Source organism: Strix aluco, chromosome 5, assembly GCF_031877795.1.
Source record: "Strix aluco isolate bStrAlu1 chromosome 5, bStrAlu1.hap1, whole genome shotgun sequence".
Lineage (NCBI taxonomy): Eukaryota > Metazoa > Chordata > Aves > Strigiformes > Strigidae > Strix > Strix aluco.
The window spans coordinates 84,303,336-84,322,174 of NC_133935.1; the positions used below are offsets into that span (position 1 = coordinate 84,303,336).

General features: G+C 38.5%; 1 protein-coding gene across 1 annotated transcript in view; it reads right to left on the reverse strand.

Annotated features, from left to right (window-relative positions):
• Positions 1–18,839, reverse strand: part of TAF3 (TATA-box binding protein associated factor 3) — a 125,758-nt gene that overhangs the window by 99,943 nt on the left and 6,976 nt on the right. Inside the window, exon 2 of the mRNA XM_074828039.1 lies at positions 13,384–13,626. Coding sequence (XP_074684140.1) covers positions 13,384–13,626 — 243 coding nt within the window. The remainder of the gene's footprint in view (positions 1–13,383; positions 13,627–18,839) is intronic.

The window sequence follows — 18,839 nt, forward strand, 5'->3', positions numbered from 1 at the left end:
TCAAATAGTGGTGGTGGGGGAAAAATCTTGAAAATCTCCTCTTATATTTCTAACTTTCCTTACATTAAATCAGAAGGTGTGATGACTGAACAGTTAAGGTGCCTCACTCTGCAACAAGAGGCAACAAGGCTGAGTATTGCTCTGGATTTTTGCCAAATGTCATTCTTTGTCAACTCCGCTGTAATTAAGAATCCAGCTCTTTGCATGAGGAAGCAAGACTTTTCTTTGCACACCGTTTCTTACAGAAATTGAATTGCCTTAAATATGTTCGTGTACCATGCTACCTATGACCAGGAGAGGTTCCTGGTTTAACGAAGCTTTGGCTCATTAAAATAAAAAGGTGCTGCTGCCTTAATACTACAGAAAGAAATGAACTACTGTTCAGAAGAAGAATGGCACTAATGCAGCTCTGGCTGTTCAAAAAGTAACCCCGACCTTTGCAAGACGCTGGGACACTAAACGCAGGAAAGGAAACAAAGTCACCTAATTCTGGAGAATAGTGTTTAACGTGTTATCTGATAGCTCGCGTGTTCCCTCCCTGTTAATGTGATACGAAGTGGACATGACTTCTTGACGGGATCTCTCACTCTGAAGCTCGCTTGTTTCCTCATCTCACTGCCCTTTCATAAAAGATCATTTGGGAAAGCAAAACTTACACCAATTAAGGCAAAGAAACTGCAAAACTGGACATTTGGAGGCTGCAGTAACTCTGAGTAGTATGAACTGCAGTCAACCCATGACAACCAGAAGAAAGGAGGTTTTTAAACCACATCTAAGTTTTTCCTCAAAAAACCAGCATCTACAGTCTTTCCCTTGAGATACTATCAATATACTTCATCTCTTCTAAACATTAAAAGGTAATAACAGTGCAATGCAAAGATGCGCTGCACTGAGAAGCAGATCTGAGACAATTAGACTGTAGCAGAAACTTCCTCTGCTGTTTAACAATACAGAATGAAAACATTTTCATTTATTTTCACTTAAAAAGAAAGTCAGAGTCCTGTGACTGCATTGATAGGAACGATGTACACATACTTCTGGGCGTATTGCCTTGAACTAAGGAAAAAGGAGCTGGTTCTTTCAGATGGAGTGGCAGCGCACAGAACTCTTCGTCTCTGACTCCCTTTGCTCTCGATAAAAGCTTGGAGCAATGAACTCTCAGGAGATTAGCGCACACACACACTAGCTCCAAAAAACTTTAGGCAGCATACATGTTCCTTTGAGTCTTGTACATGTGTTGTGTATAATGTGCTCTTTTTGATATTAAAAAGTTGCTAAGTTGTTCTCAAGCTGGAAAGGGTTTTCCATTTAGATAAGGCCAATAGCTACTGCATAGAATAAGCACATGTGTAACACTGGAGTCTGAAAGCAGCACAAGTGTTAGCCGTTTCACCAGGGGCTGATAAGAATTATTCCATTTTACAAAAATCCTACTGTAAGTTATTTAACCCCAACACGTATTCTTCTGGCGACACGCCACTGCCAGCATCACCTTCCCATGTCACACACCTTTCTTTCACAGCAGATTATAACCAGTTGTCCCTCTACTTGGATATTTGTATCTAATTACTCCAACTGTCCACATACTTTTTCTATACATTGACTGCTAAAAATACCACACGGAAATGATAATCTATATTATGCACAAAAGCAGCCCTTATACGCACGTGAAAGGAAGAAAACTCGATAAAAGGAATCAATATTTCTGTTTATTTGCCTCAGTTTCTTCAGTACATTCACAGCACCTGCAGATCATACGCGGTTCTCTCCTCTGCAGACCCAGGATGGGCTCTATGCCCCGTTCTGAAAGAGTGTAACGACCTTGCATTTATTTATCATCATTCACACATACAGGTCTAACGCTAACCTAGAAAACACGCGTGCACTCCCGGATTTACACTTAAAGAAGAAAAAAAATGCTTGCTGCATGCACTTAGTTGATAGGACCTGGCCTCAACTCAGCATCACTTCAATTACTGCTGAAACGCAGTAATCTTGGTGGGAGGATGCGGCAGCTACTCAGCGGCACAGAACAGCGCTGAGCGGTTTCTCCTCCACGAATTTGAAACTGCTCAGGGCATTTAGGTTGGCAGGACTCTATAACCCAACTGGAACCGTGCCAGCAGGGTTAACATGCTACTCGTGAAAAGTGAGCCACTGAGGCTTTAATCACCACAAGTGGCAAGGACTTAATTTTTCATCCCATTTGAAATATGCCAGTCTCAACAGCAGACCAAGCTTCTTATAAAATGCCATCTACTAATCAACACTATTTCCTGCTTCACGGGATTGCCTTGGATGTCTCCCGTTATGAGTGCTGCAGCAACCCTGCTTGGCTTAGCCTGGGACCTGAGAAAATCTTAGCATGCTATGGCAGGGCACAGGACAGATGTCCCCTCCACAGGACATATGGACCACTGACACTGCAAAATTCAAGCCCGTATTTCTTCACTTCCCACACCTGTAGAAGCGTTTTGTCTTTGACCAGGCAGCAGGGCTAGTTTTTAAGACTGCAGCTTCACACTGGCATCCCATCTGTATGAAATGACACCGGGGGGGGGGTCTAGAAGACGTGCTGGGAGTTCGCCTCACCCAGCTCTCTGCGCAGCAGAGACGGACCAAAAACACATGCAAGGAGCTCAGCTTAGAGAGCTCATGCGAGAAGAAATGTCTTTGTGAAGGAAAAACTCCTTAAATAGACAGGCCATTTATAAAACTGAGGTTTACACTGAGGTTTTGAAGAAATTTAGTGTTTCAGCCTGAATCACCTTAACTTTTAAACATATACGATGCATAAGCTGTACTCTGTGAAAATCAGCTCATCTAAGAGGAGGTTGTTACCTGCAATGTAAGCATTAAGATGCTTATCATTTTTTAATTCACATAAAGTTTACTTTCCCCAAGAGTCCTAAAAAAAAAAACCCCTGAATTGTGTCAATATATGCAATATTGTGATAAACCCTTCACATGCTGCAGTTTGTAAGTGTAACTGAACTACACAGCAACACCGTAACAATAAAATTCCACCTTGATTTTTCAGCTCATCACAACCAATGTGATTTTATATCATGTTTTTAAGGACTCTGGAAAAAAAAGTTAAGGTATGATGATAAAAGAGGATAAATGGATGGCTAAATCTCACCAAAATCTAAATAGATTTTCATTTGTAATTCTAAAGCTTCTTAAAAAAAAAAAAAAATCCCAACTCAAGTTCCTTGGACAAGGATATGTGATTTTAACTGTAGCTCTTATCTTTTTTTAAAAAAAAAAAGAAAAATATATGTGCACGTTTTGATCGCACTGAAAATATTTGTTTGTGGAATATTTTATACACACACCTCCCCAAAAAGGTAACTGAATTACAATAAACCTTGCTGATCTGAACATGTAAAGCCTGTACTACAGAAAATTAGAACTGTTGCACATAAGAATGGTAAAAATCCATCAATTCTCTTTAAAACAGCAAAAGAAACTATTTATCCCTGAGAGATTACAGTTGAGCTATCACCTTCAGCGATATTGTGATTTAAAATATTCAGAACAGAAAGAAAGCCTCTTTAATGAATGTGTTAAAAGTTTCTCATGCAAAACCAAATGCATCCTTGTTTCATATTTAATTTGCAATAGGATACCCAGCAGCTGAGCTATGAGAGCTTTTCTGGCTGGTGACTGCCTGCCTGCTGAGACGGGCTCCACGCATAGGTAGCACATGATTGAAGACTAAATCCTCAGAGCTGCATCTCAGCTCCCTTTAAAGTTAATCTGAACACACTGGACTCAAAAGGAAATGAAAAGTGAGTTTCTCTCCCTTCCTATGGCACCAGGACTTCCTGTGTTTTAGCGATTGGTCAAGAACTATTATTTCCTCCATGCTATTCCCAATTGTGACTGTCAGACATAATTAGCGTTGTCCGCACACAAGCGCAAACATTTGTTTAAATATGCCTGGAACCAAAGTCCCACATGCACAGAAACCTGGAGAAACGTGGAGAAACTTGGACAATATTAAGATTCAAGTATGCTGTGCCTGAATGAACATGCTGCTCTAAACATTTAGAAATGCAAAGTTCATTTGCTGAGATGAATATCCACAAAAATCTATGCAAGATAAGGGGTATTAAAATTATTCACTCTCCAATTCAGGATGGATTATTTGGCCAATCTGTTAAGCCGTACCTCTCAGACGCACAGAATCAGTACCATCCTCCTCCCCTCAGGGAAGAGAGCTCATAACGTTTGAAGAAAAGTATGCTTCATCCCAACTGTAAGAATACACATGAAACACAGAGTCTTCCTTTAACACAACTCTTTGGAATGGGAAAGCAGGAGACATCAACAGCGCAAATGCAGAGGGCAAACAAGTTCACCAAAGAAAATAAATTAAGCAGAATGCTGCAGATTGTAAAGTGGCCAGAATAAAGGTCATTTAAGTTGTTATCGAACTATTTTAAACACACACACACAGAGCTGAACTTCAATTTATCTCTCCATATAAAATACCACCTCTGGCAGCGTGGCGTCATCACTTATAACCATGATTGAAACATTAATCTCAAACCAAGTCAGAGAAATTTGTGACTTACTGTGTTACCACCTGAAGACCCTATGTTTTACAGCCTTGGGCTAAATACAAGCCAGATCCAGCCCAGCTCAAGTTTGACATTGCTTCTCAAAAACACAGGTATGCTATGGTAGCTTTTGCTTAACCGATTCAAACAACATGCATTTATACACAACATGCAAACAGAATTACATTTTACCTAGTCACGCAACGCACAGCTGTTCAAAGAAACAAAATCCAAACTAAAGAAATATATAAAAATACAGACTTGTCAAGTCATCAGAAAGCCATTAATGTTTCTAATGAGTGCAATTACAAAAATGAAAGATTCCAAAAAACCACTCAGTTACAGATGAACTTTAATTATCCAAGCGTCTTGCTACATGAACCAGGGTCATGTCTCCAAACGCCCTCTAATTTGAACTCTCCCTGTTATCCATCCAACTTTACATTTCTCAGGCTCTTGCAGGATGAAGTGGAACTGCCTACGTACAAAAATGAGTTATCCCTTCCTAATGACTTACCCACTCACTAATATTCCCTTTAGTTGAGAGTTGGAGAAAACAGGAACATGTACCAAAGGTGAAGACTGGAAGAAGACACAAGTTAAGAGCTGCATGGTAAAGTTATAGTGCTTATCTGTGTGTGGCAAAAGACAAATAATTCAAATGAGCTTTCTTAGTCATAATTTTAAAAATTAGAAGGCAGAGTTCCTTGGTCTTAACCTGGACTCTACCACATACTTGTCTGCAGAAGCTTGTAATGAGTCATTCACCTGATTAATGCAAGAGAGATAGGGGTCCCGTAATCGACTAGTGATCTTTGTCTAGACAATGGCTTGTTCTGATGCAAAGATCAAGGTTAGGCTCAGCTACACTTGAAAATGTGCGTGTAAACACCGTGCAATGTCTATTCCTGAATAGCTCCAAGCATGGATTTTTTTTTTTTTTCACAGGAGGAAAGAAATGTTTCAGACACTTCAAAAGTCTTTAACTGAAAAAAGTTCAAGTAACTCTTCTCTGGACAGCAGCGTTACTCAGAACAACTACCTGGAGTGCCAACTCCTGAACCCCAGGTGTGGACCCTTCCCTGTGTCCATGTACATGCCACAGCTGTTAATCAGCAGCAGGAGGATGCTGGCATTGTGGAGAAACTTAAGTTCCACATGTCTCAAAATCAGATAAACATACAAGGACTCAACCAACATGTTCTAATTCCATCTCCTTCCCGAACAAGTCTCTCAAATGCAGTACAAAATTAAGGCTTGCTTAGGTTATGAGCCATTTCTCAGAAGGTCTGGCACAAATTCCTGTGCGGGGGGGTAACAATCAAATTTGTGGTTTTGCTCCCAGTAGCTAAAAGAATTTTTATTTGCTTTTTGAATGCCAGGAATTGTTAGTAATCACTAACATTTTCATTAAGTTAAAGCATCCTTGGTGGCAAAAGTCAAAGAGTAAAAAAAATAAAAGCATTTGACGAGAAGAAAAATAAGAAGGCTCTTGCATGAAGCAAAAGAACTGAAAAATAATAAAGTTACAAGGTCAGCCCTTAAAACAGGCCAGTTGCACTTCTCTTTTATCCTGCTTTAAGCAGTGGCGAGACTTTCCATTTCCCACCCCTCCCCTAGAGTCACCAAAAGTACTCAGTGCAGTAAGGGAAAGTCTGAAATGTTTGAGAACAGTAACACACAGCTATCGGAGGACAACCTAATTTGAAACTTATGCTTTCAAAGGCACAAAGGTGTCTGATGATCCAGATGAAATAAAATCCTCAAGTATAGTAGCAGTAGACAGTGCAGGAAGCAACACAGGCACTAAACAAAGTCATACATTGTCAGAAAATGGAAAAAACTGATCTGACATGACGAGTCAAGACAAGTGACAAAAGTTTTGCTGAAAAAGGATCAGTAGGAAATTAAAATCATGGCAGCATTTCTGTTTTAAATACACAAGACAATAGAATCCTTTTATCGTAAAGTCCCGTTTTCTCCTCCAGTTTTATTATAGCCAAAATTGCAATTTGCATATCACAATACAGTGAAAGAATCCATGACTTTCATTCCAATTCCATGTAAATAATTCACTGCAAAAGGCTGGCTTTTATGAGTCAACTTCTGCATCTGAATCCTTAGGAATCACTAACAACTTGTAAGTTATCTAAACAGGTCTGAAAAACAGAAAAAATCTTTGTGGGAAGGTTTTAAAAGGATGATATCCCCTTGAAGAAAAGTCACGTTCACTTCATTTGCTACGTGCAGTGAATAAAACTAGATAGCTGAAGAAATACGTTTTCACAATGCTGAATTTTTATAGTTAGTACTACTAACTCCTCATTATTACTTTTTAAAAAAATTGGAGTCAGCATCTTCATAAAATGTATTTTCTGATTTGCTTATTCAGGTACAGCCAGGTTCCAACCAGTTTATTTGTTTTGAAGGATACAACATTTAAAAGACCCCAACAAACAAAAACATGAAACCCCATCATGAATTCTCTCCCAAAACCAATGCAAACCCTTTTAATCCATTTCCTTCCATGCCCCACTTCCAGCTGCCACTATGCTTCTCACAAAAAAAGCAAGAGGGTTTTTTTTTTTTCCAAAGACATGAACAATTAGGAAAAGAAAAGTTAGGTACTAGTCTCCTACAGAATATAAAACAGTGTATGCTTCAGTCTCCATAGTCTACGGATCCCAGGTATGTGATTTGGTTTCTGTCACGGATAAAGTTTTACCATGGCACTTATTACATTGGGGCTGCTTTTTTTTTTTTTTTCCCCAAGTGCTGTAAATTAAATGAAACTCTTCGGTGAAAGTCTATTTAGCTTCACATTTTAAGCTTTTTTAAAAAAAAAAATCTTCCTCATTAAATCCTTTCTTGCAGTATTTCACTAGAAATTATGCTTTTGATTATGATACAACTTCTTAAGAAAAGGTAAAGATACAGTTGTCTTCCCAATTACAGCTTTATCAGCATGCCTTCTATAAAAGTTATTTTTCTGTCTAATGGCAAGATTTAAACCAGGCACATTTTCTTTACACTTTTTTTGTTCCTGTCTCATATTTTCCTTTTTCTTTGAAATCTGCCTCTCCTATTGGCTCTTTCCCAATGCCTTTCTTCTGTCTGCATCTCAAGCTTGGCTGCCTTTCTCATTTTGTCTGTTTCTCCTGTTGCTTCTTCCTTGCTAGGCTGATGCATACGCGAAGACTCATTCGCACAAAAGCAATCAGCGTCTAACACTCAGCATACTGCACGGACGGCTAAAGGATGCTTGCAAATACTCAGCAACCAGGCATGGTTAGCAGCCAGGAGCAGAGCGTTCAGTCTGGCAGGGGTTTAGCTCTTCAAACTGGTTGACTACACAGTACCTGTTTGTTGATGGGTGGTGGTTTCCTAACCAAATATACCGGAAAAACTCTGTTGAAAAGATCGTTTCTGCTTTTAAATCACCAGGGCAGCTGTTAGAACGAAGAAGAGTTAGTCTGTGGGGTTAAATTAGATCTGGAGAAAGGCAGAAAGGCTTAAAAACTACAACAGCGAGACCTGTGTTATCAAAATGGCAAAGCTGATATCCCAGTATCCTTTTTAAAGCCCACCACGCGCTAATTTAGAAAGAGGTATTGCCTTTTTTTAACCCTTCAGGAAACCAGAGATTCCAATGACGCTGGTCTGAGATCCAAGACTTGCTAGATTCAGTTCTGGACCACAGCCAAAGAAAGCACTGCTAGACTGAAGGGCTAGTGACAATTTTAAAATCTGATATATCTAGCCACTGGAGCTAGACACTAATGCTTTATACCACCGTGATGCTTAATGCTTTATACAATTACAATTCTAGCACCAGTAGACCCTAGATATCAGATGCAAAAATCATGTTATTTTGATTAGCACCTTGCTTCGCACACACCCCCCCCTTCTCATCAATTCAAATGTGATTTTTAGAAACTAACATTGCATGAAAAAACTAAAGATGTTCTGAGACGATGTATAATTTGACAGCTGGGTTTCCACGCTTCCAGGTGGCTGCAAGCATCAGGTTTTGGTGGGTAAAAGGTCCTAGCATCACATCAACAGCAAAGAGGGGCAAAGGCAGGACTGTAAGAAAATCAACAATTTTATGTTTTGATCTGCCAGGGAAATAAAATGCTCTGACAGGAAAGGCTACAAATAAATCCGAATTTGTACACCGTGCCAAGAACTGATCCTGAGTCAATGGATCAGAAATACAATGCCAGTGCTCGAACACACATTATCAGGAATGAAACACCACAAAACTTAATGCCCAGTAAAAATGACGTTTGTTTCCAGATCATCTTTAAGGGAAAGGAGCTGAACCTCTATGAAGTGGGAGTGAAGTGGTGTGAAGCAGAAGACAGAAAAAAATGAAGCAAGAATTGAGGAGGAAGTTTGACTCCCTAAAAGCTACCCCTCTCCCCACAAAAAATCTCTACTAGGAAGAGACTCTGATGTCTTCTCCCTCATATTCTTCTGACATACCCCAGCACAATTACAGTGTAAGAGAGGAATGAGCATCTCATACAAATATAACAGTCTGTGAACAGTATAGCATACACAAAAGCAACATTTTCTTCAGTCTTCCAGTCAGAGAAACAGGGATAGACTACTTGTGACTTCAAAAAGTCAGGAAAAGAAGGCAATTGACATAAAGTGGTTATTTAAAAAAAAAAAATCATTCTTTAAAATGAGGTAATAATAAGAGGCAGCAAGTACAGGTAGAAATTCATTCCAAGAAGCTTAGAAATAAGGTTACCATGGCACATGTAGTATTCACACTTCACTTTTCTTTGTTTTAATTATGGAGAATGATACATGTTCTTAAAGCATCAGGACCCAGGGCTCTCAACATTACCACAAAATGTAATAGTGACTATTATTAGCTGTAGAAAAGTGTCTGGGCTTTCTCAACTGGCCTAGTTTCAGCACAGTACTGTTTTGCTTCAAATGCAATCAACAAATTCTATGAAGTTGATGTATTATTGCAAAATGTATGTTCTTTTACATTAAAGCACAAGAAATAAAGCATGACCATCATGTTTTGCAACTAATTTATTTTTTTCTCCTTTTTTAATCTGTCTTACAAGTTTACCATGACATTTTAGTGACAACAGCACTAAAATAACTCAAAAAACAAAAAGGAGTCTAATTAAAAATAGGCAGACAGTGAACATCATGATACATTGGCATAAAATTATCCCTTCAGTGTTCTTTGTAAAAATACTGCTAAAAACCCAACATTTGCCATGGCAATACTCAGTCAGATTGTTTCATAAAATATGTAATTTTATATGCAGATCCTCGCAGTGCAAGCATTTGGAATCTGCACCAGATCATTTTGTTAGTGCACATTACTGAAATGAGGCACGGCATATTTAAGGCAAGAAAACATTTTCTGCTTTCTTGGAACAAAACTTGTACCACTGAACTGAACTTCCAGCTGACACAAATTACAGATCTTGAAAACCTATTTGCCTTCCTCCCTTTCCCCCACAACTTCAGAAATCATTCAGAGAGCTGTTTCAGCATTTCTTACTATTGAGTACATATGGTGGAAACGGCTCCTCTCAGGCTGGACAGGACTTTTTGCTCTTATCGAGTCTTTGGCAAGGATAACTAAGGCATCACACAAGCTGCTGGGTAGACTGTATACTCTGAACACAGCAGCACCAGTTCTAGAGCAAGTGGAAATAAGAAGTTAGTTACATGCGCAGAACTAGAGGACTTTTGAGAAGGAGGTTAGCAACACCTACTGGTCATGGTGCATACTGAACACTGTTCTTTTTTTTAAAAATGAACAATAAAAAAAAAAGCTTTTTCTTACTAAAGCACCTAGCTAAAATTACCTGTGAAGTCAGTTTGTCACCAGAGATAGTACTTCTAACTAGATCAACTGATAAAATTAAAAGATACTACCTCTCCCAATAAACCTTGTTTTGCTCATACCCTTAAGACCATAATGGCTATATTATTGCTAAAATAGATCAGCACTAGTAATTTCTGAATCATATCAGTAAATAAATATTCATAACATGAGCTGAGCTCTAGGCTTCAACATAAAATGGGACATAATGAGTCTTCCTGACAGTTCCTTTAAGTGACTGAAAGATTCACATTATACATCGTAACACACATGAAGCCTTCCTTCATTACTGCCTAATTATCTTTATTGCCTACTGAAAACAGCTCAAATGTAAGGAACTGCACAATCTTTGCAGCAGCATGGGTTTTTTTTCCCTACTGAATAAAGATCTGCAAACTATTCAAACAGCTTCTGCAATTCTTCAGTATTTTTACGATGCATTCCTTTAATCTGCAAAAGTAAAAGTTTTTCTTCTGAATTGTACTTGGAGTAAAATACAACAGAAGATATACAACAGAGTTTCTTGATTCACCTTGCCCCTTTCAAAAAAAAAACCAACATAGGGCACAAAATTACAAATAGCATTTTCAGTAAACATTTAATTAAAATGTCCTCAACTATAAGTATTTTAAATCAACCATAACAAACCTGCATTTAGCAGCTGTATTTAATGCTTGCTTTAAATTTCCATTAAAAAAATATTGTATTCATTTTTTGAAGTTGTGTCTGTAGGTCCTCTGATACACTAGCCTTAGGCATTAGAAGTTTTCCTGGTTCTCATCCAACTTTGGAAATAATATCTTCTTGCTTCGGGTGTTAAAAGGATTCATACATTATTTATAAGGACTGCTAAAATCTAACTCCTGGATCTAACTTGCAAGAGAAAGAGTATAAAAAGTTACATACAAAAAAGCACACAACTGTCCCCATTTCAATTTTTAGCCTCTCTATGTCATGTATTGCCAGACTGAGTCTGTAATACTCTCATCTCTCACTCCCCATGTTCAGATACGTGTCTACAGCCGCTTTGAGCCTTGTTGAATTTGATCTTTCTTGCATATTTTTAAAGTATGATTTTCCAAGTTAAAAAAAAAAACCCTACCCAAAGTGCAAAACTGCTGGGTAACTTGTTACATTTCAAAGATGCTGGATTTCACTGACAGAATGGTGTTTGTTTACCTCCTGAAAAATCTGGCTAAAGTGTTTCAAGAAAGTAGCCAGAACAGGGTAGCTAAAACCTCTATTCACTTCTCAAAGTCTTCCTCCTCTATACTTTTCTCTTTCTAATGTTCTCTACATATGTGGTATTTACATTGTTTGTCTCTTCCTGGTTTAAGAGAGTTCATTGTTAGATTTTAAAACCAACCCTTTTAACAAACTTAATGGGGGGGGAGATTTTAATACCTCCTTATCAATCCAATAACATATTTCTGCAGTTTCACTGACACCCAGCAGTTTCACTTCCTGGGTTATATTAAGGCAAGAGACATTAAAATGCTATTGATCTATAAAAGAACTATGTATTCTATGCAATTAAAGCAAACAGAAAAGTCAGGTCTACAGAGCTTCAGAAACACCCACCAGCATGTGTAAGTTCTCACACTGTTACTGGAAATCGCATATTTGTTCTGAACACACTAAAACCATTGTATCTGATAGCCCTTTACACTTCAGATACTGTTCCTGATCATAATTTCACTTAATCTAACTGGAGCACTTCGTAACTGCAACTATCTAGCTGAACGTGATGTATGAAAGACTGAACCTACACTTACTACAGCTTACTAAACTGAAAAACTGCCCCATGCGACATTTGTACCAGCACAGCACTGGATTTCATTCACCCAAAAAGGCGATGTCATTTATGTTCATCTTTACACTAGGCAGAATTTTTACACATATTTCTACACGCAGACTTTGAGACCTTAGATCTTAAAAAAGAACAATACGCATAATACAGCATGATATCCAATCTGTCCTTAGGGAAATTATAAATTAAATAAGTATCTTGTGAGGATTGCACCTGTTCATTACACTCTTTTGGATAACAGAGTTCTGTCTGGGATTTTTATACCCGGTCCACAAGCTTACATATGTTTATTTCCCCACAAAGTATAGTCATGTGATGTTCACTATTCAAAGGGAAAATTAGACTAAGTTGTGTTTCTCAAAAGTTTATCTTATTAGCAATTGAGTCACTTGTAGCTGAAAAATGGAAAAAATATTTTGCTTTTTCCACTGCCCCTGTCAAAATTCTCAGGCTAACTGCAGCTTGTAGCATCTGTATAGCTGGTTTCACTGTTACAGTGATCCTCAGCCCCTGCCTCTGTGGGACAAGAAAGGGAAGGAGAGCAGTCGGAAAAGCGATGATGAAATCCTAATCAACATTAGCAAAGAGGATTAAAAGCAAGCACTGTGCCTCTAAACGACCCTTACTTCCTTATTTTAAATCTGAATTCATTTTAAATGGAAGAGGTTTTCTGGTGGCTTTTTGTTTTGGTTTGTTTTTTTTGTTGAATTTGTTCAAAGGAAGAAGAAACAGCTATCAGGAGCTGGGAACGCTGTGCCAGTGTCGCCAGCCTTCCTTCTACCTTTACCCAATTATGTAAGCTCTTGCAGTATATATGAGGGAGGCCAACACGTAAAAGGTAATGTAAAGCATTCATTTCTATTGTTATCTGAAAACTTAAAATTTACGTGCATTACAGAAACGTGTATTAACACAGTGTATTTTGACACCAGTTGATCTTGGAGGAGAGTAAAAGAGTAGAAAATACACTTGCCACAGCACTGCTACCAGTTTTGAAACCATGCTTGTGTAACACCCAGCGGGTCCTTCCTGAGCGACTGCTGTGGGGCAGCAGCACAACCCGAACTGCTCGAGGATGCAAACGAACACGCAAACACACGGGGACCAAAACTTAAAGCAAAGGATTAATTTCGCACCTTCTTGAGAAGAGACAATAGGTGGCATATAATCAGGGATGTACTCCTTCCTTTCTTCCGCATCTTTACTTCCCGGCTGGGGAAATTGCAGGACATTGTTCTTGCTGACGGGAAACGAAGGGATTTGGTGTGCGAAAGTGACAGGTTCAATATTGTGTATATAATCTTCTAGCTCATGCAGGTTAACCCCCATAAGCTTGAAGGCATCACCTACATCATCCAAAATTGGATCTGTGCGGCCATCTGTAATAAAAAAACAACAAAAGAACAATATTTTTGCAAAAATCTGGTTTAAAAAATTTGACCTGCAGATCTACGCTTAGAGATTACAATCTGCCACGGCTCACCACCGGTAACGGAGATTACTGCCCCGTAGTTCTGCCAGTTTTACTGTTCATCAGGCTGTACAACGTTTCAGGCTAAGAACATTCTCATTTAAAAGTGTTTTATTTTGATCTGTATCACCTTGTTTCAATTCATACCATTAAAGAACTGCACCTCAAGAAGCACTTCAAGCAAAACCAAAGAGAGCGGCAACAGGCAGCTTTACCTGACAACAGTCAATTAACACCATAAGACACCACTTAACATAGTTTTCAGTTTCATAAAATAAATTCAAATGAACAAAACAAGCCCTCAATATGCAGAAAGTGCCCCTTTACAGTATGTCACAGACCAAAAATTATTTTTCAACCTAGAAAAGGAACAATTGAATTTTGTTGAACCGACTGTAGTTTATGGGCAACAAAAAAAGAAGGTATCTCTGTATCTCTTGATAACAAAAATATTTCACATAGTATCTTTCCACCAGATGAAATCTATAGGTTTCATAATCTATGAGTCACTTTACCTACCGGTTAGATATACCTCCCAGATGAAACACAAGAATATTAAATAATGGTCTGATGAGGAGAGAATATTTTATACTAAACATCAGGGGCTGATTTCCTGGGGGGCAATTTAAGTTTGCCTCTATAGCAAAAACCTTATTTTCTTTATGAAAAGCATAGTGAAACCTTACTGGCCAAGCAGTCACGATCTTTATTTAATGACCTCCAAGAAAACAGTCCAAGAGAGGTTGCAGTTTGTTCTATACATGTAATTTGGCTCAAAGATTTAAACTATACAGTGCCGAAGTCCTCCAAGTGCCTCGATTTCCCTGACCTGACAGCAGGAAATCCCTCTGAAGGCCTCCGGAGGGAGAACTGGACACCTGGCTTTGGTAGCCAAAGCACCACTTTGAATCTCATCCTAACTCTTCACAACAACAGTATCACAAAAAAAGATGCCGTAAATCACAAATGTGATTTTTTTTTTTTAATTCAATGAAATTATACTGAATTATAAAAATTCTGTATAGTTAGCTTATGAAGATATTACATCCTTACATGATGATAAGCTGTGATTTACTTTAAAAAGTAATTATGGAAAACCAGCCCGTGCTCATTGAAGGAACACAATCGCTATTGTGAAACCCAGCTTCGGAGAACGGGGGGGATGCTCTTTTGTTTGTCCTTTAACCTAATCTCTTCTTGGTTTATCTTGAAGCTGAAGCAGTCGAGCAGGCTGGTTCTCACATCACTGGATGAATTCAAACCCCTAGCCAACTTATGCCTTCAGGTACATTTAGAAAATAAGAATTTTGTTCTAGAATTTCTCTTCTTAGTCTTGCGGTGAAGATAAGGGTAATACTCAGATTATGGTTTTGATTCTCAGCTCTCTAACACTGGCCTCTTGTGTGACTCTGGGCAAGTTGCTTGTGTTTTAATTCTCTCCACAGCTAAAAGGGAGATCAGACCAAGTTATCGTCTCTTTTGTCCGTCTGTATTTAGAACGTGAACTCTGTACAACAAGAACCATCTCGGATTTTGTGTTTGTATAATATCTAGTACAAGTGCAATACTAGTTTCTCCTTCAGAATTTAGGGACAGAGAAACGTGGAGGCTTATATAAACGTAATTAAAGGAGGATTTCACCACTCTGGAGTGGTTATGAGATCCCTATAGTTATTAGGTAGGCAGAAGAGTGTTTTATCCTTAAAAAATTAAGTTTAGATAATTGACACAGCTAAGAAATTTTGCATTGTCACTTTAATTGCTCTTCAGACTATGCAGATACCTTTGAAATTACTCAATCGTTTTCTAAGGTGTCAAGACTTAACAGGTACAAGTTGAAAAGGAAAACTTGGGGAAAACTTTTCAACAAGCTCAGAAGTACAGCATATTTATTCCCCCGACATTCCTGAATCACTGGCTATGCTGTTTGCAGGATGGGGGGATCCATGGTGAGCCTCGCAGCACTCACTCCCAGGTGAGCATTGCCTAGACCTGGAACGTGTACCAAGAGGCACGGACACAGACTGTGCTTCTGTCCAGTTTCCCTTGGAAGAAAAATGAAACGCGCAGAAAGGGAAATGCTGCAGTAGGTTCTCCAGCTGGACAACCCGGGCACGGGACTGCAAGATGCACCTCAACATCTCAATATCTACCCCAATATTGGGGCTCTGTGAAGGTGTTTCGAGTACTTTCTCAGTGTGCAGCCCTTGACACCAGCACTGTCACGTACTCAGGGTGAAAGTTTAGTCCAATTTATCACTGCAATAGGAAAAGGTCTTTTCCTAGATCTGCACGTGATCTTTTTAACCTCCAAAAAAGTGTACTGACGTGATTAGCAAGTGATAAATGCTAAAAAGGACTTCTTCCTACAAGTGCTTATTAAGAACATGTGGCAGAGAAGCAACTACCAAGTGTAATTGAAGCATAGAAATACTTAAGCAACCATATAAAAGAACCAATTATGTGTGTTATAAAGCAGGTTCAAAAAGTGATCAAAAAAAACCTGAAGAAGAGTCAATTTTCCTGTGTCTTTGACATTTGTCTCCAAACAGGCAATGCCAAGTCATAAGATTGATTAAAAGCTAAATAAAAATGTTAAACCTGCAGCTGTCAGAGGGATGAAATGACTTTCTTTTCAAGACAAGGTGTCATCAGTGGTAAAAGTGTGCAAAAAAAGTTTCAGGTCTGTATTCATATCCGTATTTAAATCAAAACGGTTATCAACTGGAAATATACACAGCACAAAAATGCATTAAATGTAATTTCAGGTGATTCATCAAATAAAGGCTTTATACCTTTATTTGAACAGTTTAGCACTCCTCTTCTCTCTCTGGTTTAATAAAAATTCACTAAAATAGCAGAAGTCAGACACATGAAAAAGAATGCTGACAAACATGTAACACTCTCTCTCCTGGTCTTTCATTTAGTCTTAAGGCTTTTTTCTGTAAGTAAATGATGCCAAAAAAAAAAAAAAAAGTTGAATTTGCACATACTGAACTTGTCTCAATATTCATCAGATATCTGTGCTATCCTCAGTTTAAAAATTCAGATGCTGAAGCCTCCCAGTGAAATAATTAATCCAATGTCACACAGCAAGTCAGTGCCAGATCACAAACAGCTTTCGAGCTTTTGGTTTTCAAGCCTCTTGCTGTTCCCTATACCATGACACTTCAAATACTATCTGTTGCCCAGGATTGGGAAGAGATGGAAGGAGATGGGAATAGTTCATCCAGCAAGTTACAAGTCTCCTCCTTAGCCTGCGAACAGTGAGCTAAGAAAAATGTCTTTCTCACAAGTTTTTAAGCTGTACTATCTCCCTGAATGGGAGCTGTGCCCCGAAACTGATATAGCTGTGGAAAACAGCAGAGCTAAATTAAGACCATTCGGTCTCAAAACAGCTCACCAGAAACCTGTGGGAAAGGCCCTGCAGTTATGTTACACTCAGCTTCCCTATGCATGAGGACGAACACCCTGTGAGGAGGAATGTGCACACAGAAATGGATCCCGAAAAACATACAGCACCGAAGCAACGGCGAAACAGAATCCACACAGAGCCGAATATTTGGGTGAAAAGTTATCCAGCCCTCAACCCTGCTGCTCAGTGCCACCTGCAGATAAACCTAGTTGTCCACAAGGAAAAACAAATCAAACAGAATGAGGGCAGTGCACTAACTCCCCTTCAAGCAATAAAAGCTCTCTTTCGTTTCGTGGGGAAAAGGAATTTTTAGAACCTACTAAAGCCTAGTTATTTTTGTAAATGTCACAAGAATTCCTCCATCAAACAAGCTGACCAATGCTCACGTCATCCAAAGAAACTGTGTGGGGGTGGGTGGGGGTTTGGGAAAAACTATCTTTCCTAAAATGAAGTTTCAGGAATAGCTGATTTACTTTCATCAGACTCACTCCCATCACCTCCTCTTTCCTGGCTCAAAGTTCATATGAATCAGTGAAAATTTAACAAGCAAGTAAGTACAGAAGAGCTTTTAGTTTCATGCCGGGTGTTTTAAAGAGAGCAACTACAGCTCTGTAATAATTATATTGAGAAAAATTAATGAGTCACTGCCCATGCAACATGTACAGTCAATTATAAATAGCTCAGCATTCACCCTCATGTCTGCTATAAAAAGAGATTTTTAAAAAAATTTTTATTGTAACCAGCAATTAGGTATAGCTCCTCAGTAATTTTATTACAGGCTCTATCACAGATTCCTTGTGCTCCAGCACATCATGCAACCCTGCCACGCATTCAATACCCATGGACCTACACTGAATAGTTACCCCAGGATAACTCTTTCAAGCAGACAACACATTGATTCCATCCAGCACCCACAAGAACAGTCAGAGGCATACACAGTAGATTATTTAATAAGTATATATGCCTTATTTGAGTGCACTTAAGTGGGGAAAAAGGGTCCTATTAATGTAGTTAACAGGCAGGCAAAAGCATCTTCTTGCTAGTGCTGCTCAGAGTCTGCTCCTTTTCCTGGTAACGTCATAAACGTCAAGCAAAAACCCAAGTTGTCCTTTATTGATAGCCAGCAAGAAGTTAATTAGCTTAAAAACATCAACATTTAAGGTTATCAGGACATAAAGAGGTACCCTTCTTATAACAAATGTCATAGATACTTGTTACAACAGTCATTCAGCATCAGCATGGGGAATCAGCTCATTTAACTGATAATCAAAATCTAACACTTTGATAGTGATTATTATTGCATACTGATAAGTAACAAAAAAAAGAAAAGAATGAAACCAAAAAAATGTACAAGGTCAATTTGACATTTAATTAGAAAGAAATAAAAATTTGATTGATGCCAGGTCAATTCCCAACAAAAATATCAGTCTGCTGTTTGCATTCTCCAAAGCAGAGGTCTGCTGTAACAAAGTTAAGTTTTCCTTTTACAGGAGATTGTGCAGTGACATTGGAGCTGGTTTTGAGCAAGCCCTATCTTGGAATAACTTTTTGCGAGATCTGTCATTTTTCCTTCCAGTTACAATGTTCTGCTCACCAGATCAGAACTTGCCTTTTTAATATAAATGCAGTTGCATTATTAATATCAATTTTAATATATTTAATGTTATTTATAGCTACATTCAATATTATTTATGTATAAAGACCTA